Below are 21,444 nucleotides of genomic sequence, written 5' to 3'. Positions count from 1 at the left end.
GCTGGAAAGTTCAAGATGCATGCAAAGAATGAAGGAAAGGTTGATGCTCGAGATGTCTTCCGCTGAAGAAGGTATAATTTGGTCACCTCGCCTGGTGCCCATGAAGTCTGCGAACTGATAATTACACAAATCGGGTTGTCTGCGCCAGGGTAGGCTGTAACCTCGTCCAGTGGTAAGTCTAGCAATTATCGTCAAGGAATAATGTCAATAATATAAATCATGATCTACAAGTCCTCACCGCCCTCCCTCTCCGCAAGCTTCTTCTCATACCTATTGAGAAGTAACCTTTCCACCCAACCCCCTTCCGGGAACGTCTTCTCCCATTGGTTATGCAAATGCACAGCAAACTACGTTCTCAAGTGCATCATCTAGCTTTCCGCCCTCCTGCAGCCCGCCCTGTCTATTACTCCACCACCGCGCCTCCTTACCATGGTCCTCAACAAACGGATCAGGTAGCCTGTTATCCAATCTGCAGGATCGGGCATCCGAGAAACAAAATGGAAGGACTTTGAAAGGCGGGATATGAGCACCCAGAAGACGGCGCCAGAGCTTGAGGTAAAGTAGTGCGCCCCAGTCTGTAGAACCAGCACGAGGAGGTGCCGAAGTCGCCATGATGTGGAATGCTTCACAAAGATATGGAGAAGTGCTTATGGAAGTGCATCAGGGCGCCATTTAATGGCTGATAAACCTTGTCTGCGATGATTGAGTAGTGCTCATGGGCTTGCGTCACAAGTGCTTACCGTAGCAATCCCACTGAGTGACGAACTCATGCTCGAGTAGAGGAGAAAGGTCTCGCGTCAATAGTGAATCCATGTCAATCCAGACGCCCCCATAATTCCATATGACCAACAATCTGACGAGATCACCGTCCGTCCACGCTTTCTTGTCATTTGACTTCAGCAACGGACTCCCGTCCAACGCAGTCCCACTCGCAAGATTCGGGATATCCACCACACGCATCTCGAACGAATTCGGATGCATGTCGGCGTACAATGCGAGTATAGGATTCGTCGACAGGTCCCCGTTCGACCACATTACGAGTCTCGAGGCCGCATGATCCTGTGTCGCAAAAAAGGATTTGAGCATCCATTCCTGCCGCTCTGAGAAAGGCGCAAGGTCGACGCGCCAGTACGTATGGTACTGTGTCCTCTCATCCGGAGCTAAGTAAGGCCTGTTGACCCCCGTGCCATTAATCGATCGCGGAATTGTCGCAGCAAACTCATAACAATCCATCCCAAGTCTCATCCCCATCCCAGCATGTACCTCCACTTCCTTCGGTCCTTCCAAATGCCTAGAGACATCATATTCTGCACTGATCCTTCCTGCCTCAAAACACCCAGCCAGCGGTTCTACGGGTTCGATCTCGCGGTTTATCCACTCGCGCGGGTAGAAGGTGATTTCGATGTGCGGCTCGTAGGTGAATAATATATATATTATGGCGATTATGGAAAGTACGAGAGCGAGTTTCAAGAGCTTGAAGAGTGTCCACGGACGGGCGAGTATAGGGGTACCAAGTGTGCGTGAACGAGAACGGGAACGAGAACGGGAACGAGAACGGGGGCGCGGAGACCCTGATTCGGGCATTGTATGCATAGGCAGGCGTTCGTAGCCTGTTCGTGACATGGTGTATAGTGTGTATTTGCAGGTGAACCTGCTGGGGTATATCTACTTGCTGCAACATTAAAACATCGCCCACAGATTGTGTGAAGTGAATTACCAGTGAAATTTACCACCGTATCTTGATCATGCGATACGCTAGTCGTGCACAATATCAATATCGCAGTCCCGAGAGTACGTCGACTGTTATTAGAAGGAACGACTGTTTTAAAGTCTATAAAGTCTACTGAGATTCCTAGGAAGACTATTCGGTGTAAAAAATCAAAAACATGTACAACGTCACTATTATGATTGTTTGTTTGCACTTACGCTATGACAGAGGGGTCAACAGGCTGGGCTGCCCAATATGTATGCATGTAACTAATACAGTTTATACAATGATGATACGTGTGCGATAGCAACATTAATGCAATAAAGATAGAGTGATGAATAACCATGTTCAGATACTTATTTAATCCACAACAACGAAAAGGAGACAGTATTCCAATACAGAAGGGGAACCGAACGAAGTCTAGTGGGTTGCTCGTTGTATACTTTAGAAAACCCGAATTGGAACACAAGCCCTTAAAGCGTCCTGCCGAAAGAGAACAGTGACGTCCAAATAGTACTGAAACCTTTCCGTCAGATGTGAATCGTCTGTTGTCGGAGGAGACTCACCTTAACGCTCAAGCCAGGCCAATCGACTCCTGGTATTATATCCTTTGATAGCCGAAATTTACCCTTATAAAGGCCATCAGGTAGATGCGCCCGACAATTAGGACCGCCGGGGTCATTGGGATGCCGGGGCCGTTTTGGAAACCCAATGGATACTTGTGTTTTTATAGTATGAGTTTCCGAGAAGGAAACTTGTGGTAGCTCAGGGAGTGGTTTGTACTTGACGGCAGCTGCAAAAGGCTTTTCGGAGGTCCTTGGTACACGAACCACTGCAGGTGTAACTGTCTTCGCTACACGCTTTAGAAGCTTGGTCCGTGACGTCAGAAAAGGGCCTGGCGGACTGTCCGAATCATCACTGAGCAGCGTAGTGTCAGGGGGAGTAGGGTCTAGCTGGGGCTTTATGGTAACTTTACGAACTAGGGAAACAGCAATGGTGGCATCGGCGGCGATCTCTCGGGCGAGTGCGGAGGATCGAGGTTTCGTGGTGAATACAACAAAATATGGAACAGAGGTACGCCGAGAAAATGTTTGCGGGGACGGCAGAGTGACCTACGATTTTTTTTATGAGATGAGTGTATATGTGCTACACCTTGTACCCACCGCGCAATGGAACGGAATAGACCGCTCTGGCTTAAGAGGCATTTCAAGCCATAATTCGGGTTGAATAATGGCACAGTCCATAGACTGAAAGTCTGTATCCGGATGAAAAAGAATGGGGACTTCCAGCCTGTAACATGGGTGGTAAGCATCGCTAGGGTGTGGCCATTGATAACGCACATCCCGCTGTTCCCCGACATATCTGAGGCCTCCCATACTGCAGTCATGCGATAGGACACTTCAGCCTTTTCTGCAAATGACAGACCTCCTGGTCCGTTATCGCTCGAAGAACAGAAGGTGGGAGGCATTTCTTCCCCCGGTCGACTGCCCCGGGGAATTTCGAAGGTGAATTCGCATGATCTAGACGCAGGGCTATTCAAATTCGAGGCATTGGGAAGTTGTTTTACCCCAAACGCTTCGCAAACAACAGAAAAGGGGTCGAGAACAGGTGAAATAGGAATAATGGCAGAGGATGATAAGAATATGTGTCGGTGATTCGAAATTTTAGGTCCCTGGGCAAATTCGTCTTCCAAATCCTCCTTTACGGAGGTATATTCAAACACGCCTTCGATCTAGAATATGTTATTGAGTTTATGTGAATGACTCATCTTATTAGACTTACTGATATGGTCAGTCGACCGTTTTGTGAGCAGTTGGAGTCTAGGATAACTTTGCCTTCGACCCTGTTATGATCTCCGAAGACTGGACAAGAGATCGTGCCATCAAGCCCAACCTGTTTCACCATTTTAATAGAGGGACTATAAATTTGCATATCCAGAAGTAACGAGCTGTGCATACCAGCGGTCAGTGGCTGATCGCCTGGTTCACATTGCTGGATTACACTCACCGAAAGCTGGATACGTGTGACTGCGAAGATTGAGGACGACTGTCGAGCCCCGCGGCCTTCACGAAGCTCGATGGGGGTGGCGATGCACCAGAGTCGAGGCGAAGGCGAGGCTTGAGGGGCAACGTCATCCTGCGGCCAATACACAGTAAAGCAGGATGAATGGGAGAGTCGCCGTGAATCACTATAAGGCAGGACGAGCCTCGTTCCTCATATAAGGTTGACCCTCGAACCCTGCCGTACAACGTTTAACTCTGATTGACAGACTCGGAGACGCAGTGTTTAGGAATGGGGAGTTCCAGGGAGACCCACTTGCATAGAAACAAGTTGTTCCCTAGATATGATTTAACGTTTCCCTGTAGCCATGTGAAGAAAAACCAATATTTTCACAAGATCTGCTGATTCGGCTAAAGAGAACGAAGATCATTTTCAGATACTCCCGCGATAGTCTAGTGCAGCACGACAAACCACGAAAGTCGTAACCGACAACGTTAGTTGCTGTGAACTGTCATATGGTATCTAGCCCCTGCCTCTGTGACTTCTACCAACATTGCAGCGATCGTTCTTAGTGATTGGTGGTAGGAACGTTCCTGAAGACTAATATTAATAATTCCTAAAACGAGCGCCCGATGAGCTGGCTGCAGGCACATGCAGCCGCGGCCCCTTTGTCTCCCGTACCCAGGCTCAATAAATTTCTCACAAGCGGGACCTGCGGGGCTTGGAAGGGCCAACCTGCTTTACCGAATAGTCTCTTTCATGTCAGGTTCGAAGATTGTGGTTACTGGTATATATTTCATTTGCATCTAAGAAGCCTCATACTGAAGAACTGTCAGGAGCATCCGGCGTTCTCGGGACCGCAGTTCATAAGGCGTTTGAGAAAGCATTACGATATGAGGTTGTGGGCTTGAAGAATAAGAGCCCCGCTAGCCATCTAGTGCAACTAGATCTCACAGATAAGGAAGCGACGAAGCAGATCTTGGAAGAAATCAAGCCGACTTGTGCGTGCGATTTCAGGGTGGTTTCACCCAGGTCTTTACTGTGATTCATAAGGGGTGATCCATTGCGCTGCTGAGAGACGACCTGACGTTGCCGAGAAGGTATGGATGTTTACAGCGACACGTTGCATTGATCCGTCAATTATGACTTCAGGACCAAGTTGGAACCCAACTCGTTCGTCAATCAGAACATGATTACTAGCCGTGACACATCTGATGGCGCTTATCCAGCTGAACGTTGGAGTGCCGGGGTATCTTGGTGAACTCGCGAAGGCAATCGACTTCACGCTCGTGTATATCTCTACTGGTGAGTAACGTACCACGCCATCAGGAACCCACTACCACTCAGTTATGGATAGATTATGTCTTTGACGGAAGATCGCCTCCCCCTGGCGGGTACACACCAGAGTCACCTACTAACCCACTTCAGATTTATGGACAGACCAAACGGGATGGTGAGAATGCCGTATTGCAAGCTCGGCAGCAGGGTGCCAGGACAGTTGTTTTGAGAGTTCCAGTCTTGCAAGTGACCCTGCGTTGCGTCATGTCCTTCGTTCTGTCTCTGACCTCGCCCGCGCCTAGGTACGGTCCTGCACCTAACAACGCAGACTCGGCTGTCAATATCCTCATTGATGTCGTCCGGGACCAATCAAAGGAGTCTAACATGGATGATTACGCGATCAGATATCCTACGAACGTATTGGACATCGCATCCTTCCTGGTCCGCTTAACGGGTGGGTACATATCTCTGTTGAGAAACCTATTAGCTGAAATATGAGGTTTGGTAGATCTCAGCGTCGATACTCTACCACCCATTCTCCACTACTCGGCACACGAGTCCTTCACAAAGTATCAGATGTGCCAAATCTTTGCCAGCATCCTCGGTTTCAATGACATGAATTATATTAAACCTGTCTCCACTCCTCCAACTGGCGCTGGTGCCACATCACGCCCTTACAACTGCCACCTGTCTACTACTGAAACAGAGAAATTACTTCCCTTAGAATGTTCAGGATTCAAAACGTGGTGGGAGGAATATTTACACGGCGGCAAGTAGAACCCCATATTTGTAGTACTAGTACTGTACAACCATGCACTCCGCGTTCCTCAAATTCGACCGATGATTCATGAACTAGTCACGTTCCGATGAATGTTGCTAACAATCAATCCTCTTTACCCTTCGCGGATCCTTTTTGCTGCTCCTTCCCTATCTCCTTCGTTCTTCCACGTTCTTCCTTCTGAAGGCGTCAATGAGATTCACATTCTTCCACACTATTCTTTTGGCGATGCACTCACCGGCTCCGGCTCAGCAAAGTAAGCTGAAATACTAGATTTGAGCGGCAGATTCATACAGTCGCTGTGAATAATACGCACTCTTTCGTTGCTCCGCATCCAACATTGGCTCTGAGACGCTACCATCGATGCAAGAAACTCCCATGGGCCTATGCGAGTCTGTAAACTCAAGAGGTGGTGATTGTGTGCCTCCGGACGACATTCTGTTTGAATTTATGGCAAATGTATGGTGTGGGCAGATGAGAGTAGGTGGCAACCCCTAAACAATGACATCATCCTCTCGCCATATTTGGCATTTGAATATGACATAGTTTCCTTCACCCTAGAACCTTATCTTTCGCTCGCAGTTTCTGATCCCCCGTCCTTCATATCTACTTCCTCACCATCGCGCGAATCACCTGCCTTGTATGCATACCCAGACACATCGATTTCCTCAAACGTGTCAGCAGCTCCAACCACTGGGAAAACGCGATTCAGTGCCCAATAGACAACTGCAGAAACCCCAAAGCCCGTAAAGAACGACAACTCGTATATCCGGGTAGCTGCGAGGGGGACTATCCGCCCGGCTATAAATCAACAGCTCAGTACCGGTAGTAGTACATCGCGATCGTGAAGCCGACTCACTGGCTCCAGCGAAACCGACAACGTTGATAAGGATTCCGGCAATATACGCGGCGTATGCCCTTGATTGGCATCAGGGTTTTGAACGCTTCAAGCCATTGAGACTCTCACCGGAAGTTGACCCCATATGTATACCAGTACCAACTGCCCTTCTCAGTATTATAAAGATCCTTTACGTTATAGTGACCCTTGCGGACGATATAGTATTCCGTCACCTAGAGCAACCCGTTCAGAAGGGTGAAAAGAATTATCGCAGAATCGCCTACCATCACTCCCGCAATAGAACTCAGGAACACGGAATATGCAGAGAGGTAAGAGGTAAATTCGTTACTGTTCTTCAAAATGTTCCATGGACACATGGCCAGACCGACGGTGGCAGCAATATACCCGCCACGCCGAATGTTCTGCAGTCAGATCTTGAGTATGTGAATATTGTTCATACATTGGAGATGCATACAATGAAACGAGGGCACAGGGCGGTCAAATCACATCCTGCCGATACTGAGTTCGCAGAGATGTTTGTTCTTGGTAACCAGTGTCAGCTCAAGGAACGCTCTGCACATGTTAGTCGACACGCACCCCATCTAGGAGAAGAAGCATCAGAACCGCAACTAACACCGAATAAAACACGCGACGTCACCTGTGCAATCATGAACGACGCCGAGATAAACCATACCTGCCAAAGGGATAACACGTCAGACATACGCCTAACTCCTCGGGCATCACAAACACTCACCCCGAATCTTGTGGCTTTCGACGGATTGTCATTCAAGAAATTTCCCAGAAGATCAATGGGCGACCAGACGGCTGTCCCGTAAATTGCTTGTGATGACGAGCTCACAAGGATGCCGATCAAACACACAAAAGACGCGGTGAGAGGAATCGCAAACAGTTGCGGGTATAGCGCGGCAGATGGGGTGCGTGCTCGCGAGGCAAAGTCCGGTGCATTTGTGACAAGAGTTACCTTGTTACTGATGCATGACATGGAACTAACTACCATGGCCCAGCCCAACTTCGATCCGTGCAGCGTGGAAGGTTGGTGAATGATCGGGCCAATTCCGTGAGCTTTCACGATGCACCATACGAGGAACGTTATTGAGGCTATGGGCATCAGGACAGGCATCACAAGGAAGAATTGGCGGCTAAGAAAGTTCGCTTTATGACCACCTTCGCAAAAAGAGGTGAGTGTACTTACACTTTGTGCACAGGGAACCAAATGACCGGGAGTGAAATGAGCCAGAAGAGGAAGAAGCACAGGTAGTCTCGGGTATCTGTTCCAGAGGATGCGGGCATTGAATTTGCTATTAACCAGCCTCAGCTGGATATAACTATTGAAACACGCAACGTACGCAGGTTATTAATGCTAGGCCACATTGCTCTAAGCATCACGAGCACACAGGAACCGCCGATACTCGCCTGGACACCATACCATATGCTGTGCTAATTAGCTCATGCGTCACTGTGAAGGTAGGAACGCGCACCATGCCATAGCAGCGCGATTAAAAACACACCACAGGCTGCCAAACATTCCAAAGCTCGTGCGGTTCACAATTGGGAACGTCACATGGAAAATGGCACCAGGACGCGCATTCAAGACAATAAACGGCGTGGCAATGCCATAACCCAGCCATACGCATATCCAGGCTTGCCACCATGACATTCCTAGTTGGATCATGGAGCTTGAAGATCTCATTTAATACAGACCAAGCCCATGACATTATAGCGAGCGAGCGTACGATACGATCATCCACATGTTGATATTAAACATGTCTGCTATCCAGAAGGCGACGTAGTTGTATCCACGCCATGTTCGTTTCTCTGGCTCGACAGGCAGCAAATCTTCGTTCTGCGCGACGAGTTATGTTAACAAATGAAAGATTGAATGTGTGGCAAATACTCACGGTGATGAGCTGCTCGGCGAGCGTGAGATTGGGCTCACGGGTGACTTCGAGGCTTTGGATGATCCTATTCAGCAAGCCCATGGTAAGTTCAGCTGGTGAGAGGGTACCATCATCATCTATGACTCGCAGTTCTTTAACTACCTCCCTTCCGTGCTTATCTCTCCAGTTTGTCAAGGAATTCCCGCCATCACTTTTACATGGAGTGCAAGTGGTAGATGAAAAATAGATGTGGAACTTGTGATCAGTGCCTATCGCTGAGCCTAGTCTTTGAGAGTCGCGAGCGTGATCGAAGGTCAAGTGGCACGTGCCTACTTTTGGCCCAAAATAGAAGCTGAACAAGAACACATCTTGACTTCATCTCTTGCGGTCTCGGAGTGCAAGTGAAACGAGACATAAAACTGATTCTTCGGTAATCTCTTGAACATAAATTAATGCGAAATGCGAACACAGATGGCCTTGAGAGATCCAACATGACGGGAGCATAAACCAAAACGAGGGAAACAGACCGCTTCGAAGCATAGCAAGCGAGATATACTAAACTGAAGGCGACGGAGATGTGAAGGTAATTAAATGCTGGGTAGATCTGCTTGCGTTCTGGCGTGGAGAATTCGGTATTGGAAGCTGTCCTTTATCAACTAGTCGCGTTCCGATCATTGTTGCTAACAATTAACCCCTAGGCCTGTCTCCGCTGTTCCTTCACGTTCCTCCTGCTGAAGGAACCGATCAAAATTCATATACTTCTCTGCTGCTCATTCGGTTGTATGTACGCTCACCAGTTCCGGCTCAGCGAAGTCCATCTGAGATACTCAAGTTCGAGCCTCGATACAAAGACAATCAGTGTGAACGATACGGACTCTTGTTGTTCCACATCCAAGATTGGCTCTGGGACACTACCATACATGCAAGAAACTCCCATAGGCCTATGCGAGTCTGTATATTCAAGAGGTGGTGATTGTTGTGCCTCCGGACGACAATCTGTTAAGTACTAGCCCCTGTGCTAAGAAACCATATGACATTTGGTGAAATCCACATTTGCTCCAAGCTTCCTCTTTATATTTCGCTCGCGATTTCAGATCCTCCGTCCTTCATATCTATGTGTCCCCCCTCAACGTCCCGCAAACCACTCGACTTATGTTCATACTCAGACACGTCGATTTCCTCGAACGTGTCAGCGGCGCCAACTACTGGGAAAACACGATTCAGCGCCCAATAGACAATTGCAGAAACCCCGAAGCCCGTAAAGAAAGATAGCTCGTATATTCGGGTAGCTGCCAGGGGAACTATCCGCCCAGCTGGAACACAACAGCTCAACATCGGTACATCGTGATCGTGGAGTTAACTCACTCGCTCCAGCGAAACCGACAGCGTTGATAAGGATTCCAGAAATATACGCGGCATATGCCCTTGGATTGCTCTTGTCAGGGTCTTGAACGCTCCAAGCCTACTGAGACTCTCACCGGAAGTTGACCCCATATGTATACCAGTACCAACTGCCCTTCTCGGTATTATAAAGATCCTTTACGTTATAGTGACCCTTGCGGACGATATAGTATTCCGTCACCTACAGCAACCCGTTCAGAATGCTCAAAAGAATTATCGCAGAATCGCCTACCATTACCCCAGCAATGGAGCTCAGGAACACGGAATATGCAGAAAGGTAAGAGGTAAACTCATTACTACTCTTCAGAACGTTCCACGGACACATGGCCAGACCGACGGTGGCAGCAATATACCCGCCACGTCGAATGTTCTGTAGTCAGATTTTAAGTATGTGAGTACTGTTCATACATTGGAGATGCATACAATGAAACGAGGGCACAGGGCGGTCAAATCGCATCCTGCCGATACTGAGTTCGCAGAGACGTTTGTCCTTGGTAACCAATGTCAGCTTAAGGAGCGCTCTGGACGTGTTAGTCGATACACACCCCATCTGGGAGAAGAAGCATCAGAATCACAACCAACATCGAATAAAACACGCGACGTCACCTGCGAGATCATGAATGACGCGGAGATAAACCATACCTGCCAAAGGGAAGACGTGATACCGCGTCAGACATGTGTCCCAGTCCTAGGGCATCCCATTCACTCACCCCGAATCTTGTGGCTTTCGACGGATTGTCATTCAAGAAATTTCCCAACAGATTAATGGGCGACCAGATGGCTTTCCCGTAAATTGCCTGTGACGACGAACTCACAAGAATACCAATCAAGCACACAAACGACGCGGTGAGAGGACTCGCAAATAGTTGCGGGTATAGCGCGGCAGATGGGGTGCGTGCTCGCGAGGCAAAGTCCGGTGCATTTGTGACAAGTGTCACCTTGTTACTGATGCATGACATGGTACTGACCACCATGGCCCAGCCTAGTTTCGATCCGTGCAGCGTGGAAGGTTGGTGAATGATCGGGCCAATTCCGTGAGCTTTCACGATGCACCATACCAGGAATGTGATTGAGGCTATGGGCATCAGGACAGGCGTCACAAGGAAGAAGTGGCGGCTGAGGAAGGTCGCTTTATGACCACCTTCGCCAGAAGATGCGAGTGTACTTACACCTTGTGCACAGGGAACCAAATGACCGGGAGTGAAATGAGCCAAAAGAGGAAGAAGCACAGGTAGTCTCGAGTGTCCGTTCCTGAGGATGCAGGCATTGAATTGGCTATTACCCAACCTCAACTGGATACATACACACAGGACACGAGAAATGCAACGCACGCAGGTCATTGATGCTAGGCCACATGGCTCTGAGCATCACGAGCACACAGGAACCGCCGATGCTCGCCTGGACACCATACCATATGCTGTGATGCTTAGCTCAGGCGTCACTGTGAAGGCAGGAACGCGCACCATGCCATAGCAGCGCGATTAAAGACACACCACAGGCTGCCAAACATCCCAAAGCTGGCGCGGTTCACGATTGGGAACGTCACATGGAAAACGGCACCGGGACGCGCATTCAGGACAAGGAACGGCGTGGCGATGCCCTGACCCAGCCATACGCATATCCAGGCTTGCCACCATGACATTCCTAGTTGGATCATGGAGCTTGAAGATCTCATTTAATACATACCAAGCCCATGATATTATAGCGAGCGTACGATACGATCATCCACATGTTGATATTAAACATGTCTGCTATCCAGAAGGCGACGTAGTTGTATCCACGCCATGTTCGTTTCTCTGGCTCGACAGGCAGCATATCTTCGTTCTATGGAACGTGTTATGTTCACAAATGGGAGATTGAATCCGTAGTGGATACTCACGGTGATGAGCTGCTCGGCGAGCGTGAGATTGGGCTCATGAGTGACTTCGAGGCTTTGCATGATCCTATTGACTAAGTCCATGGCAACTTCAACTGCTGGGAGGGCGCTACCATTGTCCACGACTTGCAGTTCTTTAATTGTCCCTCTTCCATGCTTATCGCTCAAGTTTGTCAAAGAATTCCCGCCGATGAAAAATAGATGTGGGGCTCATGATGTGCCTATCGCTGAGCCAAGACTATAGTCAAGGTGTCGCTGTCAAGTGTAAGCACGTATGGAACGCCCGGACAACCGTACCCAGGTTTCGTCACGTGCATCGCATCAAAGACACCGGACACCTTGTTTCTGTGTGCTGGGATTATAGTTGCGGTGCGGCCTTCTGGTAGTTCTATAACTAGTGTCCCCTGGCCAGCCCAAGCAAAGGAAGATAATCGTTGCTTCACATTAAGACCGGTAGCGTTGTTAGCAGAACTGGTTTGCGCCAGAACTCAGGTGCAGGGGGTGGCAGAACCTGGTTGCGGCTAAGAGCTCCTGACTTGTGCAGATAACAAGTACTTATGTCTAAACACACACGCAACGAGTTTAGTAGCCAGTTTCCGCAAAACACATGGCCTGGAGGATTACCAAGTTAGCAAAGCAGGCAGTGTGAATGAAATAATTCTTTAATGACGAAAGACTCGGAGGCGAACATGATCGACATTTTGATGGTTGGGTTCCGGTGGTACACTCAGAGTGTACGGCCTTGTATACCTCGTCAGCCTGACATTGTTCTCGTTCAGTGCGTCTTCGACTCCTCGTGTGACCGCGATTGATATATAGATTAACGCGTGACGTGAGATGACGCGTTATTTACGAGTGTTTGTGTGATGTTCGACTAGAGGCCTGAGCTCGGCATGCAGAGTTGTTGCTCATTAGATCAGTAGCTCTACGACTGGCGACCAAGGAACTTGGTCCAAAAAAAGCTTATCTAGAACTCCTCTTGACGACTCGGAGTGGGAGACATAGAAAATGCTTTGGCGATCTCTTGAAGTGAAGATAGATTGATGTGAAATGCGTAATACACAGATGCTTGAGGAGTCCAACAATGGAGATACGCTGGGAGCACAAAGCAACGAGCAAACCAAAGCGAGTGAACCAGACCGAAGCATAGCAAGCGAGATATAACCCATAGGTAAAGATGTCGGTGATGATAGAATGCATAAATAGAAGGAAAATGCTATACACAAGAAGGAAAGGCAGGCAGCCGCTGGGATTGAAGGCCACTGATGAGTTATGCGAAGATGAGGTTGAGGTAAGATTTGATAGTAAATTGTGCATGTGCATGTGTCACTATTGTGGTAGCTCAAAAGGCTCACGACGGGTATTATTCCGAGTGGGAAGGGGTGGTCTCGCTCGTGGGGGATGACTGAGCTGCCCTAAAACGTCTCGATGAAGGCGAGGGAGATGAAAAGGTAAATGCTGAGTAGATCTGTTTGCGTTCTGGCGTGGAGAATTCGGTATTAGAAGCTATCCTCGGAGCAAGTGGAGTAGCTTCCGCTTGCTCGGATGGTAAGGACGCGTGCGATAATGCGGGAGAGGAATAGTCGCGGATTTCAGGTTCAGCAGACTGTTCCTGAAGCCAGTGTCAATCGACGTTAAAAAAATACAGAGAAGGGATATACCAACCTTTTCAAATACAGACTCTTGATCCGAGGCTTCTGTAGCAGTATCATACGCTTCGGAGACGTCTGCCAATGGCGAGACGGTAAGCTCATAGCACCTCGAGTCTATCTTGGCCTGGGATATAGTAAGACGAGTGGGGATTCGCTGAATTGGAGTCGCAGTCGAAATTTCCTGTTCCTCATCAACCCTCGGCAAAGGCGAAGCTTTGCGCGCAGAGCGTGACTCTCTAGCGATTTTTTTGCGCCCATCACTTCTCTTTCCATTGCCACTGGTAGATTTTCGCAATTTCTTCGGCTCAGACTTGACGTCTTTCTGTTTCTTAGAAGATGTCGGAGGAGCTACAACTTTCGTCACTAGAACTGCTGTCTTGCGCTTTTTGGATGCATTAGTTAAGGTTTGGGCCGCGCGTTCGCCTGTAAGCGGATGAAGGTTCTCCTTTTCGATAGCGGCAAGGGTGGATAATAATGTGGCTGAAACATCTGCAGCTGTGGGCATCACCAGACTTTTATCGCTACCATGACTGATCTTCTGAATCTCGGTTGGAATGTCCTGGAAGACGGTAAAAGAGCGAACGGACATTGAGATTTGAATGAGCAATGAGGCAAAGAGAAGGCGGTGAATTGGGCAATGGAAAAAAGAGCGCTAGTGAGGCAGGTTGGGCAGTGTAGGCTGGGGGGTCGCTTGATGCGCGTGGTCGTTGAATGTGACGAGCAACGTTAACCGCAGATGCGTGTTCGCTAAACTCTTTAAAATGGACGCGTGTTTATTAGAACTCCGCTGTTCCGACGTGCCACAACGCGTCGTGCTCACGTGCTTTGAGTCTTCGTGGTTTAGACTCCACGCGATGTCCGTGTGGTGTACTACAACTGGCTACATTTCAACCCTCGATGTCGTATCTGCCATGAATCGCAACGTTTCCAACGTTTGGACACCGTTTCGTTAAAACGCAGCAGTTTGTCGTGCTGTAGCCGCAGCTAAACTGCCTTCTGTGCCAATCGTTCCCATTCACATGAATTATGTAAGTCGAATCTGGTAATGATCGTCTCCCGGTGTTCAACGAATCGGTTCAGAATGGTTGTGTCATAACCCATCATTCGGGTATTGGTCAGCTGTTATCCATTTTGCAATTCCTAGCCCTTGTCTATGATATGGTATCGTACTTTCTACATCCGCGGCGGCCCCCCCGCCCTGTTGCGCCGAGGACACGGCTGTGGAACATGGATGGCACGGTGCGGTTCTCATAGAACCGCCTTTGACAAAGTTGTGTATGTCACTGATCTTTCGAAGGGCTTCTTTCCAAAGTGGGAGGTGAAATCGATCAAATATTGACCAAAGAACCGTACAGCACTTACAGATATTCAATGCTGACAAGATAGAAATTATGGGGGACAGAGGGGACCGCCGCGTCGGATTCCTAAGCAGGTAACTCCTCTTGTGAAAGCGGTGCTGTAATCGATCACTTTCGCTCTCGATGCGGTAATGGGTGTTCGCATCGCCTGCGCTGTTTCCATTTAGGGGTACCCGAGACATACGCAAAATGAAATGAGCTGCCAATAGTATGCCGCTCGGATTATGACAGAACCGTAGAAAAGCCAAGCGCGTCACTATCGCAAGGGGGATCTAAACGTTGCGCCCCCTTCGTCTATCACGGACACCATACCAGGCGCGGCCTCATGCTGAACACGCCGCAAACAGACGTCAGCCATTTAAACTGCCGCTCATACACCATTACTCTTTGCCTCTCCCGTTTACCTCTCCCCGTAACGTCCCTAGCACCCGGCCCTTCCCTTCAAGTCCATTAGGACGTTCCCCCTCCCCACCGCTATCCCTCTGTCGTAGAAGTTACTTCGGCCAGGATGCCATCCAAGCAGTCTGCGTCTGCGAACACTCCTCCTCCCCCCGCTCTCGGCACTCTCATCGACAACAATACCCTAGAGCTCGTAGAAGTGTTGGGCGTCGGCGGGTATGGGGTTGTCTATCGCGCCGTTGACACCCGTGATCCCCTTCTCACTTCCTACGCCGTCAAGTGCCTCATAAGCTCCCACATTCACCACAGCACGCGGCAGCGTCAGCTTCACATACGTGAGATAGCTCTGCATCGCCTCGCTTCAGCGCATCCGAATGTGGTCACTCTTCATAGGGTGGTCGAGGAGGGCAACTACACCTACATCATCATGGATTACGCGAGTGACGGCGACCTTTTCTCCCAGATATTGCATAATTGCCGCTACCTGGGTCATGACCACCTTATCAAGCACATATTTCTACAGCTCCTTGACGCTGTCGAGTACTGCCATTCACTTGGCATATACCACCGCGACCTTAAGCCAGAGAATGTCCTGTGCTTTGACGGCGGCATGCGAGTCGCCATCACCGATTTTGGCCTTGCTACAACTGATAGGTTTAGCGAGGAATTCAGAACGGGTAGCGTATATCACATGAGTCCAGGTAAATTTTTCTTGTTTCAACCGCGACGTATACCGACCTTTATTTTAGAATGTCAAGGAGGGGAATTCGCTCCGACAGGCTCGTATTCACCCCTATTCAATGACATTTGGTCGTTGGCAATAATCCTCCTCAACCTCGCCACCGGTCGAAATCCGTGGAAGTCGGCGTCATCATCAGACCCCACGTTTCAAGCGTATTTGCAGGACCCGGCTAATTTTTTGCCAACCGTCTTACCTATTTCGCCCGAGGTGAACGAGATTCTGTGCCGCATGTTGGAAGTGGATTGGAGGCACCGCCTCACTCTTGCAGAGGTTCGCGTGGCGATTCAGGACGTGGAACACTTCTACGCAGAGGGTGTTATATTTGAGGGCAGCATGGCCCGTTGTGCCTGGGAGGTCGATGTCGACCTTGAGAGCGACAGCGACTCCTCTAACCATGAGGAACTTGTCGAGGCTCAAGATGAGCTCAAGTCCTTTTGGAGCAAAGATTCGGATGCGGAGATGGACTTTACGAGGCATTCTGTACACAATCCGGCTTGGGAGCAGTACTCGTCGTGCAACGCAACCTGGGCCATCGAATCGTCTATTCGGTCGCCATCGCCGTCTTTGATCGAGCCACTCAAAATATACGAGTCCCCTCGTACTCCACCTTCGACATACTCGCCCCAATCTCCTGTTTCCAGCTCATTACCCTCCGTTCCCGCCACTCCTGAGGGTGTCACGGTGATGCGCAGCAGGCCCACGCCGATTCCCTCCAAAGGTCTTAAGATCAACACAGTGTGCGGGCGTCGTATATTCTTCACTGGTAGCAGTGAAACACGTTCTACCTTTTCCTCTATGCACACTGCTGTCGAAAGCTCAACACCGTTCTCTTCCTGTTTTTACCTTCCAACTCCCCCCTCCGTTTCGAAACTGTCTTTGCCTTGGACAAATTCTGGAATGCCTTCTTCAGTTGACCTCGGTGCTTATTCTACTCCTGAAAGCCAACGGATGGACTCCACATGGGATTACACAGAAACAGACTATTCCCCATCATCATACCCCTCCACGTCGTCCTCGAGCGTTGTGGGTCTCGACCTCGATCTTTCTCCCACGTGTCACGTTGCCGAGGACACTACACTGGCCACCTGGCGGCGTGACCAAGTTACGCCTGGTATGAATCACTTTGTGCCCGCCGTAGTCATGAATGCCTTTCGTTCCGTTGACGCCCCCCTTCCGACTCCTCCTCCTTCAGCCCCAATCCCGATCCCACGTTCTACTGCCAGTGAGGAGAAGAGATGGTCCTCAAGCCTGTGGAGGTTCTCATTCCCCCGCTCGTCGTCGCCGCCACACCAAATGGAAGAACGGCCGCGTTCGCGCAGGGGGTCTTTCACAGATTCGTTTCCCTTCTCCACGTTCTTTTCTTCGAGTCCCACTTGGGGACGTCGGTCGCCGTCACCTAACATGCCGGAGCCGCCACCACCTGTTGTAACCGCTACACACGAGCAATGCCGGCAGCAGGCCCCACGGCCTCGTCAAAAACGCCACTGGTTTTCACCAGGAAAACTGTTCGCTACAGCTGGTGGCTTATAGCCTTGTTCTCATTCACTCATTCATCATTCTTCCGACCTACTCACGATTTCTTATGCCATGACATTAGCATTTTCGGCGCCATCTTACAACACCTTTCGATTTCTCTTTTTCTTTGATTTACTGTTGTGCAACCATCCAGGCATTATGTATGAGTACCTGGCGTACAAGAAAATCTTATGTATCGATATGCGGCTGTAAATTTCATGCAATTCACGCACGCATGCAGTGTCCTTCATCCATTTGCCCTTGGCTCTTTGAACCTGTTAATGGCAATATTATTAGTATGATCTCTTCAGCGACGTATTCTAGAAGGATGGAATAAGGTTACCTTTCATTCGAAAATGGTAAAATAACAATGCAGCGGGTTTCAGTTTGTCTTACTCACCAAGCACAGAATTTAATTTCGGACGTCAGCTCAAGGGGGTCTTCCTGAACTTACCACTAACCTTCGCCTCGGGTTTCGATCATAGCTGGGCGCTGCAGGAACGTCGAGTAAGAGAACGTACTGAGCCAATCAATTTATTCCGCGGGAAATAATGCCACAAAGCAGGGACGCCAAAACACGGGAATGAAGCTAACGGCACCCCAAATCAGTACGTCCTAAGATCCACGAGCTTCCGCCCACGATCGCGTTCTACAGCACTCTTGTTACGCAGTCCAGATCCCTTATCGAGCTTCTTGGCCTTCCCTCCAAAGCCATCACCCATAGACAACGGCGCGTTCCCAGCCTGCAGCACCCTGAATAGAGCCTTGATGACGTTGAGTGGATTACGGCTGCCCCATACTTTTGCACTGGCATCCTTGATGCCTGCTGCTTTGAGCACCTGGTGCACGTTTGGATTACAGCGCAATCCGAAACCAACAGGACGCGGTCGTAGGATAATATGCGTGGAGCCGAGTTTAGTTTCCATGTCCGTCCACACCGTACGCTTCTCGAAGCGCTCAACGTAGTCCATATTGCGGACGGCAGCAGCGAATGCCTTGTCGGATGCTCTCGGCAGTTCTTCGTCCTTGCCCTCTCCATACCCCACTAGCCCATCTCCATTCCCCACAACAACAAGCGCATATTGTCGGTGTATTTTTCCCTTCCCCGTCTGTTGCGTGATGCGCCGCGAAATGAGCTGAAATTTGTAAAGCTTATCGAGAGCTGCCCGGCTAAGAGGGAGGTGTGCAAGCGGAGAGACTTCGCCTTCTTCATCAGCGTCTTCTTCTTCTTCGGCACCATTCTCTGACTTCTCTGCACCGCCTGTTTCTAGCACCTGATTAACACGTTGTTCATAGACGCTGCGGATTATGACGCGGTTCGCGTGCGGTGTGCGTTTGGTAGCAGGGAATTCCATGGCTAAAAGGTCGTCATGAAGAGGATCTGGTTTCATGACGTCTGGAAAGGCATGATTGATCCCTTCCTCCTCAATAGCCTCTACCTCTTGTGTATGTGATTCTGGCAATGCATTGAGCGGCGAAGAATTTGAAGGTGAACCGGCCGACGAGGGATCGGTGGATACCTGTCTCAAGGATGAAGGCAACGGTCTACACAGAAATATGCGGCACGAATGAGTTGGAGGCCGTCGAAATGCGGAGGAGACGCTGGCTCTTGCAAGTCTGTGCATTTGCTTTGAACGCGTTGAGGCAGAAATTTCATTTCGAAGGCGTTCAAAGCATTTGTCGTTGTTTGGTTTGTGCCAATTTAGGTCGAACATGCGCGTTTGATATTCATTGATGTGATTGACCACGACGGTGATGGAGGAACACAACTCTCTAGCTGCAGATTTAAGTGGGACGGACCTTTCAAACTTGTTCCCGCTGATCGACAGAGAGAAGTAAGCATTTATTGACTTATCGCAGCGTACTTTTTCGCGACGATGTCTGATTTTGACGAAATACTATTATCAAGCGTACATGGGCTCAACTTGGCAATACCAGAGCAGGCTAAAGCAGTCATCAAACCGTGGAGTGAGCGTGAGGATACCACTGTATATGCAGACTCCGGTGTAGATGATCAAGTGAGCTGTGTATCTGATAAAAGATCCACTTTGACCAATAACTTGCTGCAGATGATCATACATGTGCCCTTCGCACAGAACGTGCGCGTTAAGTCTATTATACTCAAATTAGGTGATTGGTACTCTTATGAATTTGATGTCAGCATTAGATTGCCATCATACGTACAGGCAGAGGTGAATTTACACCCCGCCACCTCCGGGTGTATGCGAATTACCCCAACATCATCGATTTCAGCGACGCTGAAAACACAAACCCGCATTTAAACATCAGTCTCTTGGAGGGCGAGACTGCAGTGGTTGAATACCCTTTGAAGGTTGCAGCATTTTCCAGTGTTCATTCCTTGAGCTTGTACTTCGTAAGTCATGTCCACCCTCATCAGACCCTCATGGTCAAAAATCGATGAACTGAATATGTTTTAGGGCGATTCAGTTGGTGGAGAGCTTTCTCGCATCTACTACCTGGGATTCAAGGGAGATGTGCGGACTCTACGGAAAGAGGGAACAAATAAGTTAGAGGTACCTGCTGCTGATGCGGCTGATGCACCCCTTGTAGATCGCCTTGCACAGAAGACAGGAGGGCAACAGACTACTGCCCGGTGATGTAATTTCCCTGCCTTGGATTTGTATGATCCACGTTTCATGACTGACCGTGACTGACCCCGAGTTTGTGGCCACCAGTCAACCGATATCCTTGACGCATGCGGGGCCATGAAGTTGCACTGTACAGCCTTGCATTGGCTTGCGAAATCCTTGGTTACCACATTCAAAGTGTGAACACACCAGGCTGTGATGGGCTGTGATAGGCTGTGATGATTCAGATATGATGAAAGAACCTGCCTTCCTGAGTTTGAATTCACTTTTCCCTCAATCTTATACCATGCCTCGTCAAACCGTCAAGCGGCAGCGAGCCGCAGATGAAGACAGGTTCTTTGCTGACATCATTGTCGAGGTTGCAAGCCAACCACAGGATGATGATGATTGGTCCGAGGACTCCGACCGTGATTCGGAAGTTCGAGATGGTTTCAGTGAACCACTTACCTCGACCGTAGTGGCGGGACACAGCCCCCTCGCCACAAATATCAGCGGGGAAAAGTCGCCGTTAAACCTGTACCCGTTGATTGACAGAGAGAAGTAAGCATTCATTTACATTCCCTCATCGCAGTTTAAAAGACATCTGATTTTGGGTAAATATCAAGTGTACATGGGCTCAACCTGGTAATACCACAGCTGGCGAAAGCGATTATTAAGCCATGGAGTGAACATGAGGATACCACTATATATGCAGAATCCGACGCAGATGATCATGTGAGCCGCATCCTCTCAGGAGAGATTCAGTTCGATCAATGACGTTCTGGAGATGTTCATATATGTATCCTTCGCACAGAACGTGCGCGTCAAGTCTATTCTACTCAAGTTAGGTGATTAAACGCTTCTTTAAACTTGATGTATGGATTGCTACATGGCCATCATACGTACAGGCAGAGGTAATGCTACACCGCGCCAACTCAGGGTGTACGCGAATTACCCAAACATCATCGGCATCAGCGACGCTGAAAATACAAAGCCCAATTTCTGCATCAGTCTCATAGATCCGGGCGAGACTCATGAAGTGGTTGAGTATCCTGTGAAAGCTAGAGCATTTACCAATGTTCACTCATTGAGCCTACACTTCGTAAGTCACTTATGTTATTTTCCCCATGACGAAGATAAGTAAACTGAATAACTTAAAAGCGCGAGTCAGTTGGAATTTCTCGCATTTACTATCTCGGATTCAAAGGAGATGTGCAGATTTCACGGAAAGAGGGAGCAAATAAGCCAGATTCAGAGGTACCTTTTGCAAATGCAGCTGATGCATCCATCACGGATCGTCTTGCGTAGGAATAGCAGGGGCACAAACCAGATGTACTTTTACCTACCACTGGCCATATTTCCACGACCTTACATATATCAGGGGTTAATTTTCCGTTTTCATCAAAATAGAT

General features: G+C 49.1%; 12 protein-coding genes across 12 annotated transcripts; 4 read left to right on the top strand and 8 right to left on the bottom strand.

The window, feature by feature from the left end:
• Positions 1 to 39: 39 nt before the first annotated feature.
• On the bottom strand, positions 40 to 1,867 carry EDB91DRAFT_1113108 (glycosyltransferase family 32 protein). The gene is made up of 4 exons (XM_041317838.1): positions 1,718 to 1,867; positions 741 to 1,665; positions 352 to 623; positions 40 to 317 (listed from the first exon to the last, which is right to left on the bottom strand). The coding sequence occupies exons 2-4, from the start codon at positions 1,621 to 1,623 to the stop codon at positions 225 to 227; spliced, it is 1,248 nt and encodes a 415-aa protein (XP_041180607.1). The 5' UTR covers positions 1,624 to 1,665; positions 1,718 to 1,867; the 3' UTR covers positions 40 to 224.
• A 43-nt stretch (positions 1,868 to 1,910) lies between these two features.
• On the bottom strand, positions 1,911 to 4,290 carry EDB91DRAFT_1113106 (uncharacterized protein). Its single transcript, XM_041317837.1, has 6 exons — positions 3,716 to 4,290; positions 3,491 to 3,656; positions 3,049 to 3,440; positions 2,872 to 2,998; positions 2,275 to 2,820; positions 1,911 to 2,224 (listed from the first exon to the last, which is right to left on the bottom strand). Exons 1-6 carry the CDS (start codon positions 3,841 to 3,843, stop codon positions 2,153 to 2,155), a joined length of 1,431 nt encoding a protein of 476 aa, XP_041180606.1. The 5' UTR covers positions 3,844 to 4,290; the 3' UTR covers positions 1,911 to 2,152.
• A 64-nt stretch (positions 4,291 to 4,354) lies between these two features.
• On the top strand, positions 4,355 to 6,254 carry EDB91DRAFT_1113097 (NAD dependent epimerase/dehydratase). The gene is made up of 9 exons (XM_041317836.1): positions 4,355 to 4,496; positions 4,546 to 4,710; positions 4,763 to 4,809; positions 4,862 to 4,882; positions 4,939 to 5,014; positions 5,067 to 5,229; positions 5,290 to 5,441; positions 5,496 to 6,026; positions 6,082 to 6,254. The coding sequence occupies exons 1-8, from the start codon at positions 4,361 to 4,363 to the stop codon at positions 5,762 to 5,764; spliced, it is 1,029 nt and encodes a 342-aa protein (XP_041180605.1). The 5' UTR covers positions 4,355 to 4,360; the 3' UTR covers positions 5,765 to 6,026; positions 6,082 to 6,254.
• EDB91DRAFT_871981 (uncharacterized protein) lies at positions 5,818 to 6,546 on the bottom strand. The gene is made up of 3 exons (XM_041328671.1): positions 6,082 to 6,546; positions 6,004 to 6,026; positions 5,818 to 5,945 (listed from the first exon to the last, which is right to left on the bottom strand). Exons 1-3 carry the CDS (start codon positions 6,200 to 6,202, stop codon positions 5,871 to 5,873), a joined length of 219 nt encoding a protein of 72 aa, XP_041180604.1. The 5' UTR covers positions 6,203 to 6,546; the 3' UTR covers positions 5,818 to 5,870.
• On the bottom strand, positions 6,331 to 8,603 carry EDB91DRAFT_1235660 (NCS1 nucleoside transporter family; the record flags this gene model as incomplete). The annotated part of the gene is made up of 12 exons (XM_041321343.1): positions 6,331 to 6,566; positions 6,625 to 6,683; positions 6,733 to 6,836; positions 6,888 to 7,025; positions 7,079 to 7,145; positions 7,257 to 7,297; positions 7,358 to 7,763; positions 7,817 to 7,922; positions 7,971 to 8,056; positions 8,103 to 8,309; positions 8,358 to 8,467; positions 8,523 to 8,603. 12 exons carry the CDS (start codon positions 8,601 to 8,603, stop codon positions 6,331 to 6,333), a joined length of 1,641 nt encoding a protein of 546 aa, XP_041180603.1.
• Positions 8,604 to 9,419: 816 nt separating this feature from the next.
• On the bottom strand, positions 9,420 to 11,862 carry EDB91DRAFT_1344841 (permease for cytosine/purines, uracil, thiamine, allantoin-domain-containing protein; the record flags this gene model as incomplete). Its single annotated transcript, XM_041325819.1, has 12 exons — positions 9,420 to 9,814; positions 9,867 to 9,925; positions 9,980 to 10,083; positions 10,135 to 10,272; positions 10,326 to 10,392; positions 10,504 to 10,544; positions 10,613 to 11,018; positions 11,072 to 11,177; positions 11,234 to 11,319; positions 11,366 to 11,563; positions 11,617 to 11,726; positions 11,782 to 11,862. The coding sequence occupies 12 exons, from the start codon at positions 11,860 to 11,862 to the stop codon at positions 9,573 to 9,575; spliced, it is 1,638 nt and encodes a 545-aa protein (XP_041180602.1). The 3' UTR covers positions 9,420 to 9,572.
• Positions 11,863 to 12,668: 806 nt separating this feature from the next.
• Positions 12,669 to 13,238, bottom strand: EDB91DRAFT_871812 (uncharacterized protein). The gene has a single exon (XM_041328670.1). The coding sequence runs from the start codon at positions 13,099 to 13,101 to the stop codon at positions 12,742 to 12,744; it is 360 nt and encodes a 119-aa protein (XP_041180601.1). The 5' UTR covers positions 13,102 to 13,238; the 3' UTR covers positions 12,669 to 12,741.
• Positions 12,669 to 14,188, bottom strand: EDB91DRAFT_1198003 (uncharacterized protein). The gene is made up of 2 exons (XM_041320612.1): positions 13,444 to 14,188; positions 12,669 to 13,390 (listed from the first exon to the last, which is right to left on the bottom strand). The coding sequence occupies exons 1-2, from the start codon at positions 14,017 to 14,019 to the stop codon at positions 13,142 to 13,144; spliced, it is 825 nt and encodes a 274-aa protein (XP_041180600.1). The 5' UTR covers positions 14,020 to 14,188; the 3' UTR covers positions 12,669 to 13,141.
• An 845-nt stretch (positions 14,189 to 15,033) lies between these two features.
• On the top strand, positions 15,034 to 17,754 carry EDB91DRAFT_871670 (serine/threonine protein kinase, negative regulator of sexual conjugation and meiosis). Its single transcript, XM_041328668.1, has 2 exons — positions 15,034 to 15,888; positions 15,937 to 17,754. The coding sequence occupies exons 1-2, from the start codon at positions 15,297 to 15,299 to the stop codon at positions 17,457 to 17,459; spliced, it is 2,115 nt and encodes a 704-aa protein (XP_041180599.1). The 5' UTR covers positions 15,034 to 15,296; the 3' UTR covers positions 17,460 to 17,754.
• Positions 17,755 to 17,829: 75 nt separating this feature from the next.
• EDB91DRAFT_1113066 (uncharacterized protein) lies at positions 17,830 to 19,135 on the bottom strand. Its single transcript, XM_041317835.1, has one exon. The coding sequence runs from the start codon at positions 19,067 to 19,069 to the stop codon at positions 18,050 to 18,052; it is 1,020 nt and encodes a 339-aa protein (XP_041180598.1). The 5' UTR covers positions 19,070 to 19,135; the 3' UTR covers positions 17,830 to 18,049.
• Positions 19,136 to 19,199: 64 nt separating this feature from the next.
• On the top strand, positions 19,200 to 20,062 carry EDB91DRAFT_1047842 (galactose-binding domain-like protein; the record flags this gene model as incomplete). Its single annotated transcript, XM_041313347.1, has 5 exons — positions 19,200 to 19,279; positions 19,354 to 19,462; positions 19,514 to 19,574; positions 19,631 to 19,818; positions 19,883 to 20,062. The coding sequence occupies 5 exons, from the start codon at positions 19,200 to 19,202 to the stop codon at positions 20,060 to 20,062; spliced, it is 618 nt and encodes a 205-aa protein (XP_041180597.1).
• A 138-nt stretch (positions 20,063 to 20,200) lies between these two features.
• Positions 20,201 to 21,431, top strand: EDB91DRAFT_871684 (galactose-binding domain-like protein). Its single transcript, XM_041328669.1, has 5 exons — positions 20,201 to 20,593; positions 20,659 to 20,767; positions 20,820 to 20,880; positions 20,941 to 21,134; positions 21,194 to 21,431. Exons 1-5 carry the CDS (start codon positions 20,283 to 20,285, stop codon positions 21,338 to 21,340), a joined length of 822 nt encoding a protein of 273 aa, XP_041180596.1. The 5' UTR covers positions 20,201 to 20,282; the 3' UTR covers positions 21,341 to 21,431.
• The last annotated feature ends 13 nt before the right edge of the window (positions 21,432 to 21,444 follow it).

This window comes from Suillus paluster (genome assembly GCF_016628075.1).
Source record: "Suillus paluster strain FC165 chromosome Unknown EDB91scaffold_9, whole genome shotgun sequence".
Taxonomy (NCBI): domain Eukaryota; kingdom Fungi; phylum Basidiomycota; class Agaricomycetes; order Boletales; family Suillaceae; genus Suillus; species Suillus paluster.
The sequence above is the reverse complement of the archived record's forward strand: the minus strand, read 5'-3'. Positions and strand labels throughout refer to the sequence as shown.